General features: G+C 43.4%; 1 protein-coding gene across 2 annotated transcripts; it reads right to left on the bottom strand.

The window, feature by feature from the left end:
• Window positions 1–2,630: 2,630 nt before the first annotated feature.
• On the bottom strand, window positions 2,631–24,089 carry rgl1 (ral guanine nucleotide dissociation stimulator-like 1). Of its 2 annotated transcripts, none has more exons than XM_086224368.1 (18): window positions 23,585–24,089; window positions 11,219–11,329; window positions 9,571–9,779; window positions 9,327–9,395; window positions 9,037–9,227; window positions 8,833–8,957; window positions 8,536–8,751; window positions 8,341–8,444; window positions 8,152–8,236; window positions 7,903–7,992; window positions 7,512–7,598; window positions 7,263–7,295; window positions 7,055–7,176; window positions 6,692–6,781; window positions 6,367–6,550; window positions 5,079–5,330; window positions 4,875–4,989; window positions 2,631–4,326 (listed from the first exon to the last, which is right to left on the bottom strand). In XM_086224368.1, exons 1-18 carry the CDS (start codon window positions 23,756–23,758, stop codon window positions 4,139–4,141), a joined length of 2,445 nt encoding a protein of 814 aa, XP_086080494.1. In that variant the 5' UTR covers window positions 23,759–24,089; the 3' UTR covers window positions 2,631–4,138. The 2 variants fall into 2 exon arrangements, with proteins under 2 accessions (XP_086080494.1, XP_086080495.1); XM_086224369.1 differs by lacking the exon at window positions 23,585–24,089 and adding an exon at window positions 13,580–14,153.
• Window positions 24,090–24,488: the final 399 nt, after the last annotated feature.

Here is a 24,488-nt window from a genome sequence, read left to right as displayed (position 1 = left end):
TCAACCAGGCAATACATCAAAGCAGTGTGTGTTTCCTTCAAGTATGAGATGATGAAAGAACATCAGATTCGATCAGAGGAGTGGAACGTGTCAGTTTGTCATTCTGTTACATCATTTTTTGTCTCCAAATATTGTTTATACATCATACGGACTCATTTTTAGGTTTTAAAAACTTGTCTTTTATTCCAAGATTAAAAGGAAATAAAATTTGATTTGAAATTGATGATTAATGTGACTTTCTTTTCATCATCCTGGTGTTGGTTTGTGGTTGAGATGCGCTCTAATCTGTGAGAGAAAAGCCTTTTCTACAGGAATCATTGCTCCACATGTCTCATTCAGTCCACGATTTTCCACTCGCCGGCATTTTGGCGCTGTGTGAATGAAGACCTGCCTGCTGTGAAAGGCCTCCGAGGGCTGAATGAGACACATCCAAGAAGGCTTAAGTGAATAATTGGCTGATGAGTTAATGAGACATTAATTGTGTGGTGTGTGTTTTTGTGTCTGCAGAGCTGCGTGTTGGGATGGGCTTGTTATTATCTGAGCCAAGGTTCAAATTAAGTGTTTTAATTAAACAAGTATAAGGCCTGTCCCAGCCTCCCCTAGTGGCTGTCACCGTTTTACATTGTCGGGAAACAGGGACAGATGGAACCTAAGCTGTACTAACCTTCCACATGAACACACACACACACACTCACACACTCTTGCCAGCTCATTTTCAAGGGACTGTATAAACAATCTGGTGTCCCACTCACATACTCTTACGGATTAAAAGCAGCTGCAGTGGCACATAAGGCAAAGTTAGTGCAGCCTGACCTACTGCATCACACACACAAGCACTGACTTTCACACAGCCCTGAGCATAAAAACCTCTTTTATGTTGTATCAAAGGACCGTGAATGTGCTTGATCCAAAGACTTAAAAACAAGAGTAGAGGATTGAGTAGTGAGGTGAATATTTGGCTAAATCAAGTTGGGAGCTGTAATCCCCATCATGCGTTGGAGTCTGTCTGAAATTTAAAAGCTGAGTGTCACAAAGATCATACTTTGGGGCTTATTTTTGTCAGATGCCACTACGGCCTCATTTTGAAAGAGCTTATGCATGTGAATGAGACAAAACACTGGGTGCCAGGAGAGGAAACAAAGTGCTCCAGATTGGCATCATCGCTGGGTGGACCTGTCATCTGGAGGTTTTCCTTTGCCAGTGACATGATTGTGACTCAGGACAGCGAATAACCGACAGAGAGCAGGATGCTTGCTGGTAAAAACATCCACCACTACAGTGTAAATATGAACTCATGTATATCAATATAACATAGTTGATCTAGGAAAAGAGGATCACGTTGCAAATTTAAGTCAAGTTGGGTCTTAAGATTTTAGTTGTTCATTCAAATGACTGACAAAAATCCCCAGTATTTCATTCATATTTGTTAAATCAGTTTTAGCAAACCTCATGTCTACAGAACAATTCCAGCCTTTATTTGTCAGGACCTGCGCTGAACTGAGACTGTATTTGTGACCTGAGTCAGATGAGGCTTTACTCTCAGGTGAGGCAAACCTTTCTCTGCCCTTGTGCGTCACACAGAGCGCCTCTCCCCGCTGTCCACCAGATAAAGCTCACTCAGTGCTTATTTACGTCTTCGCAGGTGCGCATGGTGCTTGGTGAAAACATCCTGACAACAGATTAAATCGGGTAAAAGAAATTCTGGAAAGATATTTGTGATAAAATGGCGCTCAATTCGCAGAAAATGAATGGGCATTAATGGCTTTCGGTATGAGAGAGCTTTGCGATGTGAGGCGGCTGAAACTCGCATGACTCTGGTGGGTGAAATCGCTCTCGATAAAGTTAGACACACCAGTATTTTAGTATTTTCACTGCAAGTGAAAGCGCTGCTGTAGTGATGAATTTGATGACTGACTGATTGTTCGAAATACTCCAAATAAGAAATGTGTTTGCCTTCTGAATTACAGGGAAAGAGTAGAAGTGGAGCAGAAGAGCTTTCAGGAAGGGATGGTCATGACTGCTGTGGTCAATTCAGCAGAAATGTTTCCCACTCAGCAAAATTATTTGGGCTCCATCCAGAACGACTCCTGGTTCCTTTGGCTGTCAGTGTGGATCCAAACAGGAACCAGCGTGCTGCCAATCCCAGCACAGGGTGACACCTACATGGTTATTTGTTCAGCACATCTGTACCCCAGATGTGTTTCTTAATCAACTAGAAATACTGCATTGAGACCGTATAGGCATGTGATGTCTGCCTGCCAAAGGGACTTTGGCCTTCAACCACCAAAATCTTTTCAGTTAATCCTTGAGTATTAGTAGAAGTTTCTGCCAAACTGAAAGAAATTCTCTCGAGGCATTCTTGAGATTCTTCTTCAGATTCTGTCTTCTTCATCCTGCCCATGGACTACAGACAAATGTGTGTGTGTTTTAGCTATGTAGCTTTCTCTATTCTAAATACAAAAAAAAAAAACGTTCAAGTAAGGTGAGAGTGACCTTGACCACTAAATTCTTTACCGTTCTTCCTTGAATCCCATTGAGCTTTTTGCACCAAATTTCAAGAAATTCAAGAGATATCAGATTAACAAGAAAACATTTTCAGCATAGAGGCATAAACACACGCGACAGTAGGTATAATAACGATAATAATTTATTTGTTCAGGTAGAAGAAGAGTCTTTGGCAGTGAAGAACACGGGAGCTGAGGGTGATTTCATGACACATTTTAAAGTGAAGTTCTGCATGAAAACAAATGACCAAATAATTTGTTTGTCCCAGTTTTTCGTGATTTTCTTGAAACCTTCGGAACATGAACCTGTCATGATACGATCTGATCAAGACGCTAAAAGCGTCCGCTTGAGTGCTGAAAAGTGTTTATCTGCTAACGTGTGAGTGCGATCTTGGCGACGCGGTTGTGGCACTGATGGTGTTGAAATGACAGCATGAGACTATCAGACGAATGTGTGAAGAGGCTTGAAGTGACGTGCTCCTCTGTAAAGTTTGACTAAAAGCATCACAGTAAAATCTGGCACTGGCTTTTCTTTTTTTTTTCTCCTAACAACCTCTGAATTCTTTTACATTAACAAAAAAATCCCTCCGTCACACTCCAATTACAAATCTGTGTTACAAAAACATATAAAAAGCAACGAACAACATAGTATTTTTTTAAATGAAGGTGGAGTCGACCACCGTCTTCTGTAATTCACATCCCATTGGCATCTTCTACCAACTGTCAAGTGCAACTCTGTAGTTCATATAATGAAGGGCGAAGAGGTACATTGGCGTGAGACACGTTCTGCTGTCTATCCAAGATATCCACCTTCCTCTGGTCTGCTCTTCTCACTCATATCAAACTAAAAGCAGCAGGAGTGCATCCCTACACCGTCGAAATAGGGCAGGTAAGGCCATTTCAATAGGACTTGTTAAAACCAAGTAAAGGAACCAATCAGAATGCACGCGACAATACATTCGTCACACAGCTCACAATATGAGAGGGGGCTGAATACACATACATAAACACACACACACACACACATACACACACACACATGCACATTGTGCATGAGCCAGACAAGGCGGGTAAACATGACCGACTTCAATGACATCACAGCTCCTGTCGATCTGTTAATTTCATGCAGAATACTGTCAGACATCTATTCATTCATCAGTAAAGGCAACAGGACTGGATGCTCAGTCTGCTCTTCCTTCTGTTCCACCTTCATCGTCATCATCACGCTTCAAATAGCAGAAAAATAAATGTTCAGCTACATCAAATGAGTTGAAATGTTCATTTCAATATCAGAATACTGTTGGAGGTCAGGAGTGTGGCTACTCCCTTTACATGTGCAAAAACCTGTTCTGGTAAACTGAGAGGCCACTTGGGGTCGCTGTTTCACACTGTTACAGGCATCACGAGTCATGAGTTCAGTGATTATGTTCCACTTCAGGCTTGGGCCAGGGGCTGAGAATGACAGCAGGGGGCAGCACAGTTCAGGAGACTCAACTAGCAAGACAGGAGGGATCCATCTGATGTATCTTGAATGGTCGTGAGACCTCATCCGTCTCTCCAGCTACACCCCAACATCAAGTCCTCGCCCACTATTGTCCTGACCAAGTGGTGTGAGGGCAAACTACAGTTTGGGGTCACAGAGTGACCTTGCTGAGTCTAAGTGAGAGGCTCGAACGGTGCTGGGTACGTGGCAACGTGGAGCTACACCGGCTACGCAGCTGGACCGGCCGACCTGCAGAACCTCGCACCCGCAGGAGGAAGTCAAAGTTTGCTGAGGTGTTCATGGCATAGAAGACATTGGCATTGTCAGGAATGACCAGCTCTGGAGGACAGAGGGAGGAGAGAACAAGAGTGCAATTTATTCACTCTGGTTTGTGAAAGTGCCACAAGTCAAATCCATTCATGCTTGACTCCACAGCCATCAGTAATGTTTTTTACAGATAGCGTGGCTCAGATTTTAGCAAGAAAAAGACACAACGAACATCACATCAGTTAGCCCGAGGTCTTAAGCGGATATAAGATAGGACGTCTCAGAAAATATCTCTGCTGTACACTAAAGAGACATCTTTAACAAACTTTTTAAGACTAAAATATTTGCATATAGAAATTTTAAAGCTATAGGCTCTCATTGTGGTTCAATAAGTAGAAGTGCTGAAGTGAAAATCCAGAGATGTCATCATAGCTTTATACAGTAACTGCCGCAGCAACTTCTGCTTTCCACACTTACTGTATTTGTGAGTGTAGGACTTTCTGGGAATAACACTCATCAATGCACTTTAGGTTCTGTCACAGTTATGAAGAGTAACATGTATCAATAACGGAACCCCACCCCCCCCCCCCCCCCCATCAGCAAAGGTCAGCCATATTTACCTCTCTCATCAGAGATGACTTGTACCAGCTCATATCCCTCCTCTGGCTCCACCTCCAGGTTGTGCTTCGCCATGGCTCTAGAAATGACAGCTGGAGTCTTGTCTTGATTTGTCAACTATTGAGGGAACAAGCATGGATTAAAATCTGACTTTCGGGAGCCTGGAGGTCACACAGGAACATCAAAACCAATACCAGTCCACTTACCAGTATGCTCTTGTAGAGATTGCCGTTGCCATGCTCCAGACTGACTCTGATGATACATGCGTCCTGGGCCTGAGTGTTATAAGCTGGGGTTTGGCTCGGGGAGGAGGGAGACAAGGGAGTCAGAGAAACGGAGCGTCTGTGGGTGCAGGGGGGGCCAGGGAGGGGGGGAGGCGCTGGTGTCATGGAAACACTTGCTGTTGACGAGCTGGTGTCCATCGAGTGTAGCGAAGTACAGGATGAGGAATCTGAAAGCTGAGGAGAGACACCAGATGTCACTTAAACTACAACTATACAATGCTCTTCCACAATAAGGAAAAACCAAAATAAAATATATAATACATTAAAACTATGAATTGCAGCTACTTGAGGCATGCTTGAACAACTTTCAACCCTCAAGAGAAATAAAGGATAATACATTTGATTTTCAAATTACAACATTTCTCTAATAAGGGACCGTTACTAGAGAGGAGAATTGTACTGTTTTTTGCTGAAGGGACATATTTTAAACTGCCATCCCAGGGATTCATTCTTTCTTCATGGGATAAACTGTATTTTCGGAATATTTGATTTTTTTGTAAAGACTTTTGAGTTTATCAAAGATAAATGTGTTACTATCTTTTTTTTAAAAATGTGTGTGTGTATGCGTGCGTGTGGGGTGGGGGTTTCCCATTTTGCAGGTCCAGTGTCCACAAGCATATACATTTGATTGTATTATTTCTTTTATGAAGGCCAACTTTGCAATAATCATATTGAGGACATTGGCTGTATTAGGATTTCTGCCTTAATGACATATAAAACTAGGACTGTGACTGTCTCCCACCTGAGTCTCTAGGTTCAGCAGCACTCTTTTGAATAACTGGATGAGCAGCTATATTTTTTCTTTATAAACCTCCAGAGGAATTTCCTCTCAGAAACTGAATCACCTGTGTGACACCTATTGGTCGAATATGGACTGAAAATTTGTACACCAGCTGCTGGTGTCAACAGTCTTGAGAAACAGAACCTTTAGGTGGTAACTGTTTCCACCTTCAAATGTTCAATGTGTCAACAAAGGAAAGTGTGACACATATCTTGATTTAAAGATAAGGTGAAATAAAGTATTCTCGATACATTGTTTATATTATTCTGAAATTCTGCTTGTTTTTTTTTAACTTTTTTGTTACGATATGCTTACTATTTAAAGTATTCAATAGTGGCATATTATTTGGAGATATTTAGGGAGTCCTTTTTCCTTTCCCTTCCAGTCATTTTTATGCTGTCTCTTTGTAGTAAGACTCTCTTTCCTCACCTTGTTCTGCTGGGGGTCGGAGGAGTGAATGGGGGTGAGTCCCTCGTTGTCTGATGGGCTGCTGGAGTCACTGGAGGACACACTGACGGAATCCATGCTCTCCCCTGAGCTGCCAGTGGGAGGCGAGCGTGGCGTCTCTCTGACAGGAGAACTGGCTACACTATTGTCTGTTCCAAGAAAGAGTCTGGAAAGTAGTGGAAGCCAGTTATTCGATTTTAAGACTGAAAAGGTCACAGCAATCCATTCCCTGAATATGACAATGTGCAGCACTATTCTAGACTTAAGAGGCATTTCATATTAGACCAGATTTCCTGGTTGTACTCACAGGCTGAGCCTCTTCACCATGCTCTTTCGAGGTTTGGGAGAAGTTGGGCTGCTTTCACCGAGACCTTCAATTTCACATGAGAGGGCGTAGCTGCAACAGATAAGATTAACAAGGAAATTTAAACATCATAAAACACTGAAAAACAACCGGTGGTTTTAGGAACCAAGAGGACAGGGACATACAAAAGGGAGTACAAAAGATCAGCCAGGAGAATGGAGAGGACATAAGAACAACAGGGAGAAGCCAGAAAGGGGAGAAAAAGAAAGGCTATATTGTGTGTGAACAATAGATGCTACAGAGCATGCACTAATTTGCTTGTTATCTAAGGGAAAACGGTGCAGAATGCAAGTTAGGAATGAGTACCTCTCCTCCTCGCTGAGCTGAGTCTGGCTCTTAAACCAGCGGAGGAAGGCTGGGTCCGGGGTCAGACAGTAGCTGTTACAGGCTGACTGGAGCAGCTTGATCTGGGCAATCACCTCGAACTCCTGCAGACACAAAGACATCAGTCCTGCACTTCTGTATATCAACCTCAATAATGTGAGAGGAAGAGGAGGCCAGCGGCTACACTCACCCTGCGTCTCTTCTCAAAGTTGATCAGACCACCCTGTGGAGGACAGAAAGGGCATGGTGTCAGACCCTGGACATCACATACCAGTGGGTGCTCAGACAAACAATGTTAGGTGGACCAGTTAAAAAAAAAAAATCTTCACACACTCCTGAGAACGTATAACCCAGTTTCTGACAGATAGATCCACAGATCTGTAAACTTGCGCATACGTACAGGTGTAAAAAGACACACACGCTCAGCAGCAGGCATTACCTCGACTAAATCAGGAAGAGCTGTATCCAGCATGGTCAGATCGGTTAGAAATGTCCCCAAGTATGGGATGGTTCCTTGCATGGCTCCCTGTGGAGGAACATTTCATTACATCCAACATTCACTCTGGTACCACAATAAAGGCTGTTTTTTTTGCCACTCCTCACAGATGGCGATGTGGGTTTGTTAAATACAACACAGGCTCGATGCAAGTACAGCACAGTGTATTGAATACACAAATCTGCTCTGTGGCTCACTGAGACTCACTTTACAGTACATTGCTGTAGAGGAATGTGTTTTTTTAAAAATGCAAACCTCAACTCTCTTTGAACAGATTTGTCTGATGCTAGAGGTTTTTCTTTTTTTTTTTTGGGTTCACCAGGCTTTGTCTCACCATTTCCTTCTGCAGCTGAAGTCTCTTGTGGGTGCGTTTCTGGTGCTCTTTGGCACAACTCTCCAGACTGGCAAACTTTGAAGTACCTTCCTGTTGGACAAATTAAAAAGAGGCTTTGGTTATGGAAAATTCAGCAAGTGACTGAAGCAATGTGCCCAGAGCCAAGTCTCTTAAATACCTGCCTTGTCGCGGAGGATTTACTTGTCCACCATTTTATTGCAATTAACAACAGCAGAAGTAAGAACTCACCCTCATGAGCAGTTCTCTGCTGGTCAGGTAGTTATTGTGGTCAGAGAAAATGTCCGACAGTTCCTCGAATGTCTGCATGCTGTCTCTGTCAAGCACAGGTCAGGTGTTAGAGGCAACACTTATCTAAAATCCTGCTGAATTGAGGGAAAAGGCTGATCCCACGCCTGAGGTTATCAGTTGATAACTTACTTGTGCACACAGTTCCACGCTCTCTTCAGCCTGTACAGAGGGTTGGACTGCAGCGCAGACACGATGGCTCGCAGAGAGGAGAAGTTTTTGCGTATACGACACTCCTTTTAAGAGACAATTCACAAAAATCAGCCTGACTTTAACACACATTTGTGCCTGTGAATCAAACATTTAGGTGTTCGAGCTTCCACCTACCTGAGCGATGTCTATCCAGCGCTGGATCACCCGCGCTCTGACGTGAGGTCTGATCTGTCTGTGTTTGAGCACCGTGCTGACCACACAAGCTGCCACGGCGTTGAACTGAGTGATCGTGGCACGAATGGTGGGGGCACTGTGCTTGTTGTGCTTTTTGTCCCGCTGAGACCAGATAGAGCCCAGGCAGTGGTGGGGTACCACTTTTTTAAACAGCAGCTGGAGTCAAAGAAGAGGTTCATATTATATGATGACACACTGCCTGACAACTGTGTGTCCACCCCCTCATCCTCCACTTACTGCGTCCATGTAGGTCAGCTGCTCTGCCACCAGGTCTGACTCAAATGATAGAAAATCCTCCTGGACCTCTACCTCCACCTCTTCCTCTTCTCCCAGGCAGAAAGAACTATTGCCATGGAAACCAGCTGAAAACAACCATCAAAATGTTAATACTTCAAATGACACAAAAAGTTCAACTATGAAGTAAAAAAAAAAGGTAGTTACCATCAGTTTCATCCATGCTGGCCTGACTCTGCAGCTGCTCCAACAGCCCCTCGGCCCTCCGCAGAGCCTCGGAGCCGGGCAGCGCCCCGCGTAGGTAGTCCATCAACCTGTGAAGAGAGGGGTAGTCAGGGGGCTCCTGGAAGTCTTCAGGACACTGGTCCAGCCAGGCACGCAAGATAGAGGCTAAGGCACTGTGAAGATGGTGGAGAGAGTGGAGGGACGGATGTGAACATTGCAACAAGATATTATCAACAATTAAATAGTAATGCACATATAAAATAGTATCTCACTTCCTGATGGCTCCATTGGTCTCAGAGACTTGACCTCTGTTGCCATCTTTTTCTTCCGTGCTTCCATACCTGCAGCCAGAATAAGAAAGCACATTTAAAATCGAACACAGTTAATACATTATTGGAGTTGGCATGTTCTCCTGCCTGCACGTTTGATCTCCTTGCTCCAAAAGAACTTACAGGTTTGGTTTGCCCAGCTCCCTTAAAACAAGTAATGTGGTGAATGGACTGGTCCAGTGCCTACCTGTCTAGCAGTAGCTGCAGGACGGTCTGTGTGCTGGTAAAGGCTCTGTAGGTGGACAGGAAAATGGAGGTGTAGGTGAGGTCATTGTCGCCGAAAGCCGTCAATAACGTCTCCACCAGCCGCTCCAGTGTTCCAGCACGAATACTTCGAATTTTGCAGGTTTCTAGTTGGCTCACTGTGTGGCCAGGAGGCAGACGGTCCCCCTCTGCCTAAAAAAACACACACACACACAGATATTTTTACACTGTTAAACCCGTGAGACTGAAATGTATTGTTTTGCAGTCATTTCCTGGCTTTCTTCCTGTGATTATATATGGGTATGTTGGGTCAACAACAAAGCAAAGAAAAAAATGAATTTAGATTTAGTTTCACACTGTAATGAAGGAGAGCAAGTGTGAGAATTCAATAGAGGCCCAACAAAGATGAGAATGTGTGACAACACATGACGTGACCTATATTCCAGTTGGAATTATCCAGATGTGTCCGACAATTGTGTCAACGCAGTGAGAATGAGCAGTGAGGAGAAGGCGAAGAAGAGGTGGCACAGACAGAGAGGGGAGGGAGAGAGACCTTGATGAAGTTAGCACGCTACGGCAGGAAAGGCTCCAATCTGCTTTTAATCACAGCAGGCCCCTCCTCCTCCACCTCCTCCTCCTCCACCTCCTCCTTCGTCCTCCCAGACAGACAGAGACAAGGACAGCAGCAGAGCCAAGTTCTCTCACCAACACGACTCCCTTCTCATAGGAGCTGCACTAAGATCCTGCAAGGTGACCCACTGCACTTTTAGATGTTACAGCTTAGTAGCTAAACAATACATCACTGTGGTTTAACTGTTTACAGTACACACACTCACAGGCGTGCTCTCATTCTACTCTACTCAATAGACACATTGACTGTATAAAGTACACACATTGTTCTAATTAGCTCTTAGCGACTCATTCAGCCACCAATTCAGCCTCAGAGCAGTTATGTCTGTCTTTGTTTATGTACTAATTGCCCCACACCGAGCAAAGATCTTGATTTCTCTCATAGACCGTTCTCTTTAATTCCTCCAGTCTTCATACATTCCTGCAAAAACTCAACCGAATGTTTAATGCAGTGTAACAAAACACTACAGAACATCTTGTAATGCTTCATTAACAACCCCAGTGTAGGAAACAGAGATGTCTTGTATGCACTGACAAAAATGCACAACTCAAGGAAAACTCTTTAATACTCTTTATTTTTTTGCCATAGCAGCATTTCATTAAAAAAAAAAACTGCTGTGAAGGGGAACAAGCTGCCAACTGGGAAAGTCAGGAAATCACATGCTTTGGCTAAACAGTGCAGGTCTGGTGAAACAGTTGATTTTCAGCAGGCAGCTGAAGGTGTTGTCTAAAGAAGGAGATTTATAGCTCAAATGTTAAAACAACAGCGCTGGTTGAGCATAATGCAGAGACACAATTGAAACACATGGTCTGCTTCAAACAATAGAGATTAGTTTGGCAGGTTATAACCCATCTACACATGAGAAACTCAGTGGAATTTCCTAGTTGGAAGCTGTATTTCACATTTTCAACCACAGCTGATGACTGGAAAAAATATCAGTTTGTCATACGCTAATGCCAGTCTATCTGGTACAACTGGACCTCTCCTGATCACTACTCACCCCCAGCCATCTTGCTCCCTTGTTGGCCGCCTGCTGAATCTGAACCCTCTTCAGTGTCACATTGTAGATGGCTCCTTCCTCGACTTCCTCCCCCCAGTCCTGCACTGAGCTCTGCACAGAGGGAACCAGATGGAAAACGATTAGAGACGAGGGGCAGATATTATAGTTTCCTGCAAAGTTTACAGAGGGACTGAGTAAGGAGGCAAAACATCTTCAAGAACACTTTTAGCCCTGCTTTGGATGTTGTGACCCAGATGACTGGAAATCTTTCATAACAAGTTTCATCTTGATTGTTGGACATTTTGTATAAAAGCAGAAGGAAGATTCAAGGGGGAAAAGGGAAATACAACCACAAACTATGTAGAGAAGTGCAGTAAAACGTCAAGAACTTACCAACCCCCAACACACAAGGCTTCCCTCCCTCTCTCTAGCCCTGTCTTTACTCCCTCTTTTATTCCCCATCCATCTTTTTCCTGTCTCACTGAAGCTGAAGCTGGACGACCTTCAGGGTGATAAAGTCTCTCACGCAAAATTACATCATGTTCTTCTATCTTTTTTTGCATCCAATTATACAAACAGCAAGAGTGTTGTTGTAAATTGGTGCTTAAATCACCCGATATGAGGACATGGATGCGTGGTCATCGTGCAGCCTGCATGCGTCATGTCTGTCCCTTGTTGTAAATCACTGACTGGCAGCAGAGTCTATAAACAAACTGTGAGGGTAGAAATCAAAACATAAAACACATCCTGGAAGAACTCAGGATCTGCTGACACGTCAATATGTGGAGACAAAATCAGAAGCAGCGACACAGTGGAGGAGACCAGCTGGCCCAAACACACACACACACACACACACACACACACACACACACACACACACACACACACACACACACACACAAAATTACTCTCACTTGTCTCCAAGTTCATTTACACAGCTCAACAGCAAAGTCCAAACTCTCCTCAAACAGATGAGAAGAGCCAGAAAAAGAGGGTCAAAGTTCAACATTGCTGTAAGCAGGCTGAACGAGGCCAGTGGCACCGCGGCATCACTGCAGTTAAAACAGAGAGGGGTGTGATGTATTTGTTATATAGTCTCCTCTCTATACATCCCTGCCCCTCCATCCTGCAGCATCTTGTCTTTATGGCCAGTAAGTCTCTCTCTCTCTCTTTCTCTCTCTCACACACTCTCTCTCTTTCTCTCTCTCACACACACACACTCTCTCTCTCTCTCTCTGCAGAGACAGATCACTGCATGACTCATGCAGTCCACACACTCCCAAAACAATAGCAGGAGGTCTCTATGCTGGCCGCCCTGGCTGCTGAGTTCACAGTCTGCATGCACACACACACGCACGCACGCACACACACACACACACACACACACACACACACACACACACACACACACACACACACACACACACAGCCTGCTTTTTGTCAGCCACAGAGCTGGACATGTTTTTCAGAGTGGGGTTTAGAAGATCTGCTTGCTTTGTGCTCCACTTTTAGGGCTTAATTGTGAAGCAAAGTTCCAAAAGGCCTGCGTAGAAATGGAAAGCAAAACAGTCTGCCAGAGTATTTCAAACACAAGCTGTTTGTAGACATGAGCAGATATGGATGAGTTCACACAGAACTCTGGATATCTAGTGACTCTTGGTGAAGAGTAAACAGGAGATTAGCTGTTTAAGATTCTTCAAGATGCCTAAAACGTGCAGAGTGGACACCCAAGAGAGCAGAGAGGTCAACAGAGCATCATCTCTGCTCAAACAGGGTGCAACTGCCTATCAGCAACCCGTCATCTATGTGTAAAACAATACTCCTAAGATAACAACAACAACTCCTGTTTTGAATCTGATCTGTTGGCTTTTGTGCTTTCCTCGCCTGAACGCAGCTGGGACCCGCGGAGGGACAGCGATGGCCCCGGGGCCTCGCCGATTGTTCCCCCTCTGTTTTGGTGCAGACAAAAGTTTTTATATCCATCAACATAAGGGAGGGGAAAGCTAACGGATCGGGTTCATATTCTGGCGGAGTCGATGGGGGATTTTTTATGTAATCCCTCTCACCCCCCCCCCCCCCACACACACACACAAACACGTTTCCTAACTTTGTGCGACATTTATACACAACAGCAATCAAGTGGATTTAGCGTCCAGCGCAACAACAGAGGGGCGCAAAAAAACCCCAAAACAATTAAAACTCAATGTTCAGCTTGCCCCCTTCCCCCTCCACTTCTCCTACCTCCCCCCTTTATCGGCTACTTTCCCATGCCCCCCCCCCCCCCCAAGCCTGACTTCAAAACCACAAACTCAAACAACACAGATGGAGAGTGTTTTTCTTTCATTCTTTCTTTTTCTTTACCATCTTAGTTTTCCAGGCGAATTTCATGGTGAGCGTTTCTCTCATGATCCGGGGACAGCAGCATCAGAACTCGGGAATAATCCACCAAGAAACAAAATAATAGTTTGATAGTTTTTTAAAAAAAAAAAAAGAAAGAAAATCCGCTGAAAATGTTTCTTCTGTTGTACCAAACACTCAATCTGTTCTCCTCAAACTCGAAATCCTGTTTGTCGTCTCTCCGCCTGTCAGTGGGTTCTCCCTTCTTCTACTGAATGACTAAACTCCTCCCACTCGGACTCACAACACTCGTGTTTAAACTCCTCCCCCTCCTCTGTTTTTACCCGACCGGCGTCACAATGACAAAGATGATGCGCACTCATACGCGCGAATGTTTGCGCAAGAATCATAAATCTCTTTCCGATGAAAATCTCAGAACCGACGGATGAAGCAAGACTTTTCTGTCGTGGTAAATGGATGATGTTAGAAATAAAAAGTCACTCTCCTTCTGTTGCTTTATCATCAGTTAGAAAACAGAAAAGTGAACAAATCTCCATATGGTAAGATAAATATAACAAGAAGAAGGAGAAGAACTGTAGCTATGCAGGGGACGACCAGCGCCACCACAAATTCTGTTTGAAAAAAGAAACTGAAAGATCCTTGAGTTAGGAGTCTAGAGTTAGAATGTAACTCAAATCTTGGAATTTTTATTTCCAAACCCCAATTGCCCCAGTCCTCATTTCTTATTGTATCATTTATTCACTCATTTAGTTAATTTACTCCCAATTATTATTGTTGTCAGATATTATTCCTTAAATATGAAAAGGTCACAACCTCAGGTCACACCTTTTTCCTACTGACTGAGGGGAGGTCATCCATGCTTTTATCGCTTCCAGACTCGATTGATGCACTTTATTCCGGCAGCAGAATGTTGCTACCAGGCTTTTAGCACGCAGCAGGAGAAATGATCACCAGTCCTCGCTGCCCTTAACCTGTTACCCATGAGATTTAGAATTGATTTTCAGTTTTTAAAGGCTCGAATCATCAGGCTCCAGCCTATACCTGTGACCTGCCAACTCCCTATGAGCCTAATTGCCACCTGAGATCCTCCAGCAGGGCCCTGGTTCCAAAGTCTCGGCTTGTCAGTGTAGGAGTGTCGCTGTTCAGGCTGCTAAGCTGCGGAACGCCTTGCCTGGAGAACTCAGGCAGGTAAATGTTCTTTTCTGAATCTCTTGTATAATTGTTTTTAATCTATTTTGGTTTTTGTATTTGACTTGTTTTATGATATTTAGGATCTTGTATTTGTTTTATTGTTGTTTCTCATTTTTACTGTAAAGTACTTTGTAACTGTTTTGATAAAATAAACCTTATAATTAAATATGATAGATTCTTAAATATTCTAGTGCATCATTGAACAGAAACAGATAAAATACTACTACTAATAATGTTTTATGTATGTATGTATGCATCTGTCTAGAATTTTCACATGGCCTGACTCTTCTTACATTTCTATTATCTCTAAACCTATTTTATTTTGAAAAGCATCCATCTAGTACAATCTTCTGAAACCAACTTAAAAACATGAAGAGATGAAGAAACATACAATTCACAAAGAAAATGGCAAAATATTAATACAAAGGATACAAAAGAGGGGAAAACATTTCCACTGCTTCATTCATCAGAGGCCATTAACATGTAAAATAATGCACATATAGATATGCTCTACGCTGCTGGTATGATGAAGGTTGTGTGTGAGGCAGCTGCAGCCTGCGTGGAACAATACAAGGAAGGCTGGAGATGCCGTCACCGGCACTGTGCATTGTCAGTGGCTGAGGAGGAGAATGGGCCGCACTGTTCCACCATGGATGTGGCCCAACACGTACTCAAACACACTTGTGTGAATAAACGGGAAGATATGAATCAAGCAATCGGTTTGTGAGGGGTCTTTGTGTGTATAGTGGCATTATAAATATGTATTGAATGTGAGCAATCGCTGGTTCATATTATTGCAATTCAAACTGATCCAGAGTCAGGAGAAATGATGATGCATACTGTCATGTGGCTGACTGAGAGAGACAAGATCTGCCTTGACCCTCTTTTTCAAATGTCTCATAAATCTACCCACTCCTCTGGCACCTTGAGGCCCAGCGTCACTCTGAGCATCATCAACTGTCACACACCACACAAGCAAGATGGGTGCAAACACATACACTTGTGTACCCACACACTCACAAGCAAGCTTCTCACTCTTTGCATCATTGCTTCCTCCGGGTTGTCCTTGGTGGATGAGGGCACTGAGAGGCCAGGGAATCCCGTTGTATGCGTGCATTCATACGTGTGTGTGTGTGTGTGTGTGTGTGTGTGTGTGTGTGTGTGTGTGTGTGTGTGTGTGTGTGTGTGTGTGTGTTCTGGCCAAACTCCCGTTCCCATGCAGGCTGAGCTGCCCTGGTGTGCACTTGGGTCTCCACATGTCTGGGAAGGTTGCGCCCCAAACAACCTCCAGTTCTGGCCTCAGGGACTGGTGTGGTGGTCTCACAGGGGGAGTGATGTCATATCACAGAGCAAACAAGACGTCTGACAAATGTGACGGTTGCAGCTTCATCTGATGAATGAGCAGATCAGATAAATATTTTCTTGGTTTTCAGGGTGCAGGGTTCATATCATATCAGTACCTTTAAGATCACTGCAAAGTTCCACAGCTGAGTAACTGCGGGCTGGGTTTCGATATACCCTGACGTGTTTCTCTTTAGTTCATATCTGAGTGTGAGGATTGTTTCTGGGCAACATATCTGCAAATTTAGTAGGGAGCTCATGCTCACAAGAGGTGATTAATATCTTTTTTTCATCTTCACAGTCCTGCATTAAGTATGTTTCCATGACAATATGAAGAGAATGTTGTAATTTTTAAAAGTCTTGGTACTTTTTCAAACTAGACATCAATGGTACCAGGCGATACAATCACTTAAATGACTACTTGACTGTAGCTAAAATCAATTATTCAGAACCTACATTTATTTTCAGAACTAAACAATTGCTTCAAGTAATTGCAATGCCTCCCTCAGAAATGTGCAGGGGAACTGAAATGCTAGATTTCACTGCAGCATAACTGTCATGGAAACAATCAAGTAAAGTATAAGTACCTCAAAATTGTAGGAAATGAGAATAAATATTTCTTTGATTATCAGTGTCACAGTAAAACCATCATCTGTAAAAGTATGACTCAGGTCTGATGTTGAGCTTGACTCTGCGTCTGTCTACATCTCATCTGGAATGTGATGAGGGTGATCCTGTTGCCACGTTTGAAAGCTTGACAAAACATTGCTGCGACCTAATTTATCCTCATAAGTTTAACGTATAATTATGTAATCACACTTGATGGAGCCAAAGTGTTTTTTCTACAGTTGGTTCGAGCCATTATTGAACGTCTCCAGTCTGCTCTTCCCTCTGTTCCACAGAATCAGAACAGGGAACTACAGTACAGACAGAAAGGGGACAAAAACAGGAGGAGCGGAGCACTGCTCTCACTGTTATTGCACCACTGCGGGGAAAAACGTACATTCCAGGAAATCTCCCACTTCCTGCCTCCAGCCTCCTGACTCCAGCAAGGCTGCTGTCCTCATACCTGACTGGCTGGTGAGCCTCTGGAGCACAGTCATAAAAGCAGGCCAATACCAAGAGGAGAAGAGAGGAGAAGAAGGAGACAACGAAAGATGGTCGTAAACATGAAAGTAGATTGAAATGAGCTCCCAAAGACACTCAGAGAGGGCAAGAAGTGAGTCTCAGTGTTTACATCCAAGATAAGAAGGTCATATATCATAGAAAGTGTAGGACACCGTTGAGATAAACTTGAAAGGGTTTTATCTGTACTGTGTGACTGAGAGACGGAGAGGGGAAGAGTTCACAGTACAGTCAGAAACTGAGAAGATCCATGCTGGCAGAAAGACAAGCCTGATGTAACAGACTCAGCTTGCACTGGTCTTCCGAGGAGCAGTGATTTCATATTTCAGACCAGAAAGAGACATCCTGCTTTCCTGTTTAGCGGGACAAACAAAAAAGGACTTGACACTTCATCCGGTGAGAGCACAGAATGCAGCAAATAGTCTCCAGTGGAAAAAGTTCAAAAGTTTCCAATCAGGAGCAAATGTGTCCGTTTGTGCCCTCCTCAGGTTTAAAAGTACATGTGCACAAGGTTAAATGTCCTTATGTTGTGCTGCATTAATGTGTGGTTTGTTTGCGTTTCTTCAGCATACTGCCCAGTAGAGGGCAGAGCTCTCAAACCGCATTGTTTATCCAGAGTCAGCAGATGCTTCAACAACTCCAGAATGGGTTTATGGTGCAGGGTCATAACTCAGCACAACATCAGAGCTGCTTAATCCAAGTTAAACAAGCCAGAGAAGTAGGATGAGAGTCCCAGCATGCTGTAGTAACAGCAAGATGACAGGTCGTGTCTCATAACACACACAATGTCTCTTTATCTGTCAACTGAATCTTTTGTTCAATCAGGCACATTAAAGCCTCTATGGTTCAGCTCTTATGTCATGAGCTCCTCTCACATCTATTGTACTTTCTCTCTCTCTTTCTCTCTCTTTCTCTCTCTCTTTGGAAGGGTGACATCATTGTGTTTCCAGTAAAAGCCAGAGCTTTAGACAGACACCGCTCCTCCTTAAGGTCCCACATGCATATCACAGCTGACCCACCGTTCCAGTTCACACTCAAAGGAAAGTTTCACTGGCGAATCATTTTCATGTGCAGAAACAGTAGATCACACTTGTTTTCTTACTTTAAAAGCTCCGAATGGACTCAGATGGACAAACACTGGGATAATCCAATGACTCAGATCAAATGCTGGCTGTTAACTTTTACACTTTTAGGTGTCCCTGTATTTTAAGCTACAGTAAATTACACCAAGCATGCACACACTCCCCCACACACATATGAACCCCCCCCCCCCCGGGCCCCAGCCCCCCCTTCACCTTGATGTAAGCCCTGCTAAGCCTTGAATGAATCAGTCTGGACTGGTGTGTTCGTCTGTCTGACCCCCCTGCTTATGAAAGCTGGACCATCTGTTGCCCCGCAGATACATGCTCCCCTAAATTGTCACGTATAGACATAAACAACAAAAACAACACACATCATCAGTGACCCTCTGGTATGTTGCCACACAAAAAAAAATGTACAACTCTGGAGAGCTACACATCAGACTGATAAAGACTACTGCAACTCTAGTTCTGTTATTCGTATCCAACAGTTGTAAGAAAGGGGAGATGAAAGCAAGGCTCTGTGATACCATGTTGCCGTCTGCAGCTCTGAGAGATTTGAGTCGGAAACAAGAAACTGCATAAGTGCATAAATAGCACAGATGTTGCCATAAAAGTGTTCACGCTGTCAAAGAATACAAATAGAAAGCAAATGTAGATAATATGCAAGGCTATAAAATTATGCATGCTGTTCTTTAACATGAAAACACATTTATGCAGAATATGGAGAGAGAGAGTGAGAGAGATGTGCTGACACAAAATGCTAACAAATGCTAAGAGGACACCAGACAAAATTCTAGTCAAACACACACACACACACACACACACATACACAATCACAGAACCATTGAAGACCAAACCCATTCAGACGTGTTGCTTCTGCACATATTGGCTCTTTCCACTTACCAGCACTCAATATCACACACACACACACACACACACACACACACACACACACACACACACACACACACACACACACACACACACACACACATCTCCATATGGTGTGATGAGTTTCTGCCCTAGTTGAGCCGGGTGCTCCTGTGGTGTTGTTGACTTGGATGGATGTTTGGGTGACAGGGACAATACCAGCAGTATTGACTTTTCTCACCAGTCCTATTATGTGAGCTAATTAGGCCCAAAACCACAATAACATGAGCCTTGACCGAGCTGCAGACAAGACAACCTGTCCTGCCTGAGGTCACTCAAGTGTATAAACATCAACCTTAGAGGTCGACTGAATAAAAGGATGACCTAGATTTAATAGAGAAAAATACAAAAGAAAAGTCTGAAAGTTTGTGAATTGTGCAAAAGAAATGGACAGATATTTACTGTAATCAAGAAACCCACTCCTCCCCATTTCCCCTGAGTGATGCCAGATATGAGGTCGTCTTGACAGAACAAGCCAAATGAATGAATCAGTAACTGTTGAAACCTTGTTGTCAAATCACTGCACATGACCAGCATGAATCAAAACTTAAGAAACGGAAACACGTCACCAACCTGAAATGTGCACTTCTCTGTTCAAAACAACAAAAAAACAAGAAGAAAGGGGAAGGAAGAGTGCTAACTCAGCTTTCTTATTTTTTCAATGGAAAACACGCCATCATCAGATTCTTTGTACCCCTCTGCCTTTGTCCCTGATTTCCCTTGAAACAGTCGCTTCTGTATTTCCAGTCAATAAGGCTTAAAGGTTATTGAACTATCCTGCTGGTGTGGCTCATATTCCCTCCGCTGTAGTTTGGATTGATCAGGCTACAGCTTAATTACATTACCCCTTCAGAGAGGGGAGGCATACAGGGGCCCTGTAGTTTGACGACAGTGGAGCAAATTACACACTCTGAGATGTATGCTGTTGTCAGTATTCTCACTTCTGCGCAACTGAGTTCAAAGCCGGTCACGTCCTTTGACACTGCTTTTGACACATCCGCGAATGTATGACTTGAACTTTGTGATACATTTTGAAGTTTGAAAATAAAGTTCAGCAGTTTCGCCTTCTACCTGTCAGTGTATATAAGCTGGCCGCCTTGTGGGAGGCTCTTTGCCCTCGATGGACTGCTGATAATGAGTGACACCTCAGCACTCCCCCATGAACTGTGGACGTGATTTAAGTGTCCATAACTGCTCAGCAGGGGGAGAACAGACAAGAAATCAATCCAATCACTGAATTTATGACTGCCATGGTTTCATAACCTCATATAGGTCAACAACAGGTGACTGACACCTGCAGTTACTGAACTCTCCGTCCTCCAGGTGGGTGTACATGTGGAAGAGTTATGCATTCACTAATTTCATTACAGGTATATTTCAACTGGTTTACATGCTTTGATCTTCACCATAGTTGTAAATTACAGTTTGGAAACTAGACGATTGATTACAAAGTGGTGGGAGTCTGGAGGTCCTGCCTGGTAAAATATAGGAAATATTCATTGCTCAGGATTATGAGTGTTAGCGAAACTACAAGTAACCATTCGTCATGTTTCATTTCAGGTGTGTGCCAGGTGTAATATAATCTTAGAGATGGGAACATTTTTAGATAATCATAAAGTCTTTGCCGTAAATTAGAAAGCTGCTTCAAGAAGTCAGCACGTCAGCATTAAAATCTTAACAAAACATTAAAATGTCAAACGAAGCTGGGACAAATTTAACACTGGCCATCAATGGAATAACTAGTATGGCCTCTCTAAGTTTGCCACACGCTTCCATTGTGAAAGAAGCAGCTGTAAAAGACTAAATAATTTTTTTAAGGGTCACAAAGCTCACAATTTTGTCCAGTAACATTTAAAAATAAAAATTGAAGAGCCACACAATGTGGAAGGCTACATCAGAAAGTCCTTTTTTTCTGCTTCATGCATCACTAGGTAATAACGATGTCTACCAACTAACAGCATTGAGCGACATTCAGTCCAGTATGGGAAAACAAAGAAGTAGTGCCACTAGGAGGAAATTTTAGTTCGCAAACAAACCATGCGTACGCATTAGCAGATCTTCAAGAGCGGCACAACACAACACAAACAATTTTTTGAACGATACCAGTTTTTGGTGTAATTTTCACATTGTCTGGCTAAAACCTGAACAAGAGAGCTCTAGCATTTATAGGATATGGCTGTATGACTGTGACTGGCTCTGACGATTCCATCAGTTGCTAGAATTTGGTTTATTCCTGTCTTTGTAAGTGGCTGGACAGTTAGCTAGGCGGTGTGAACCAAGAAATGACCAAATCTACCTCTGATTGAGGGAAGAGAGTGAACGACTTCAACAGTTGGCTGATGCTTACACAAAGCACTTCTATGCTCAAGTTAGAGCCAAAGGTTTTGTTTAATTTTTCATCATTTTATGGAGGGTATTTTAATCTTTTGTAGCTCAATTTTGTAAAGACAGTCATAATGAAAGAGCTAAATCCTGCTATAGATGGATGTTTGCTGAGAATAATTTGGCTTTAATGGTGCTTTGTGTGCGTGCGTGTGTGTGTGTGTGTGTGTGCGCGTGCGCGCGCGTGTGTGTTATCCCTTAAAACAATTGACGGAAACAGTCCAGTGGAGTGGGAGGATACATCAGCCAGGATGTTTAATAGGCAACATTCGACGATGTCCAGAAGGCTCAAAATGCGAACAAATCCATTCACTCTTGTGACCATCTACTTTAAGTGAATTCTTAATATCACTGAAAACTTTTACAGCAGTCACTTCTGTTCCAAATTAATTCCTGAAAGGATTTACATGAAGATCAGCAGCTGAAGATTCAGTGTCTTCAAGGATACACCGGTCAGCTAATTTTGCAACTTCAGTCTCTAAACTCACAAAATCTCTGAAGATAACAAATATATCTCAACCGTAGCCTCGTGCACACGTGCAAACAATCACAATTAGGCTGGGATAAGCTCTTGACCAATGTTGTTTTCTAGTAATGTTTTCAGGAATCTGTGACCTGAGAGAAGAATTTAACGCTGGTGAATAAAGGAAAAACACTCACATGTAGCACAAACAACATTTTTGACATCTTTGGATTTAGCCAGTGACGCATATCAAATCATTAGGATTTCTCAGGCGATTACTGACTAAGAACCCTCCGATCGGTCTGTAAAAACCTTTCTTTCCTTTCTCTCTCACGTTCCCTCTAACATAGATGTACAAATGTTTAGGATATTTGGAAAGACTTACTTTATATTAATTTCTTGGAGACTTTACCATAACCACATCTCAAACATTAGCACTTTACTAAATGAGAACATGCCTTTTAACCGTAATTCTACATGACATTGCCAATGAAGTTGTCCATATAACGCAAAAATGGAAGTACCAGTGTATACCTAAAATGGTACAAATGCTGTTGCTTGTGGGGTATTGTGTATTTTATATTTATATATACCTATGTGCCCTAAAATTTACTTGGTATAGTTAAAAGGAATATGACTGGCCTGTTGAAGAAAGAGATGTACTTTTTAGGTTTCACATGTATATTCAAGGGAAAAGTGTACTTAGTATAAAGCTGTTTTTGTCTCGTGCCTCTATTTTTGCGTGTTAAATCTGGTTGAATCACACACACATACACACACACACGCACACACACACACACACACACACACACACACACACACAATAATTGACCAATAAGTTATAGTTAGCTTTTTCACAAGAGGTCAGCTCTCCTTCTGTCTGTGTCACCAGGGCTTTCTGTCTAGTTATTACCGGTCAAACAGAGGAACTGAAAAATGAGACGGTTGTTGGAGAAATGACAAGCGAATCATTTCTCAATCGAGCAAATCTCTGAGCTGCTTGTGATTTATGGTGTATTCAACAAGACTGTCACTGAGTCTACTTTGCAAGGTTTTAATATGTCGACCCGTCAGCTGTCCATGGAAGCACCAGCCTGGCCAGAGTCCAGAGCAGCCACAGATCACTGTTCTCTCTCATGCACACATGCATTGTTGTTGCGTGCTCTTAACTGTCACTCCTCTGTGCACTCTCACACTCATTACAGTCCATCAAACAGACCTTGGAGAAACAAAACAGTCTCCTACTCTCTGCTATGTGAATAGTTTTGCTTTCCATTCATAAACACTGTTAATTTCTGTTCCCATCATTGAATCTATGCCTTTGAAACCAAACAACACCTCACACAAGCCAAACAACAGCAGGCACAGGAAGGCCACTCATGCGAAGGCCAACATCTGCCAGATTGTTTAAGAAGACTAGAAGTACCTGTGCTTCCCCGAAAACCAAACAGAATCAACAAACAGGCTAAATGCTCCCACCATGTATATACTGACCCAGTGGCGTGGGCTGCCCTCCGGGGAGCGACGTTGGTACCTCTGTAGAGCGACACCTCCCTCCCCTTCCAGCAGCAAGGTGCAGTCCAGGTCGGGATAGTGGTGGTGGGGCCCTGGAGGCCAAGGTAGAAGAGTTGCCAGAGGGTAGTGGGAGATCATGCTGACCACCTGCATCACCGGCAGGGATGACAGGGATGGCAGCGCATGTTCCAGCCTGGATGGCAGAGTGGATGACGGCTTCTTCTGGATAATAATGTTGGATCAGCTGTCTTCAGGTATTGAAAGTCTTGAGTCCACAGGAGTTCTTCTTGATTGTCAGATGTTTTCAGGAGTTTGTCAAATGTGTCTGTGACCTCCTTCCTTCAGCTCAGAGGGGTGACAGCAAACACAGACTAATAACTTCCCACAAACACTTTTCCCTTCTAAATTCCTCTGGATCTCTCCTGCTGCGCATGGAACTTGGCTTGCCAACACCTCTCAACCACATGAGCGATTTAAGTCTATTGTCTCTCTCTCTTTTCCTCCCTTCTCTCCCTCACCCCCCTACATTCATCCTACTCATGAGGGGGAGGTCTTATGATGTTGCAGCCCCGCCCCTCAACAGCTACCCACAAACTAGTGTTGGACTGTGGAAGAAGGGAAAAGGAAAGACAGACAGGAAAGCTGAGACAGACAGGGGGATGTTATGGCAGAGGTTCTAAGAATGACTAACAATAGCAGATATTTTCCATGATAGACAGCTTTTGGCCTCATTTATGTCCCAATGCGTCCCACAGCGCATTCCTTAAGTCTTAATCAGAGAGTTCAAGTTATTTTCATTGTTTTATCCTTTAATTGCCCCTAAATTCACTTCATAGCTTTTAGATCCTCCCAAAATTGTAACAGGCCTGTCCTGTGTCTCTCT

Source organism: Aulostomus chinensis, chromosome 14, assembly GCF_037954235.1.
Source record: "Aulostomus chinensis isolate RoL2024-O1b breed Wild chromosome 14, RoL_Achi_v1.0, whole genome shotgun sequence".
Classification (NCBI taxonomy): domain Eukaryota; kingdom Metazoa; phylum Chordata; class Actinopteri; order Syngnathiformes; family Aulostomidae; genus Aulostomus; species Aulostomus chinensis.
This window is presented reverse-complemented; position numbering and strand designations above follow the sequence as displayed.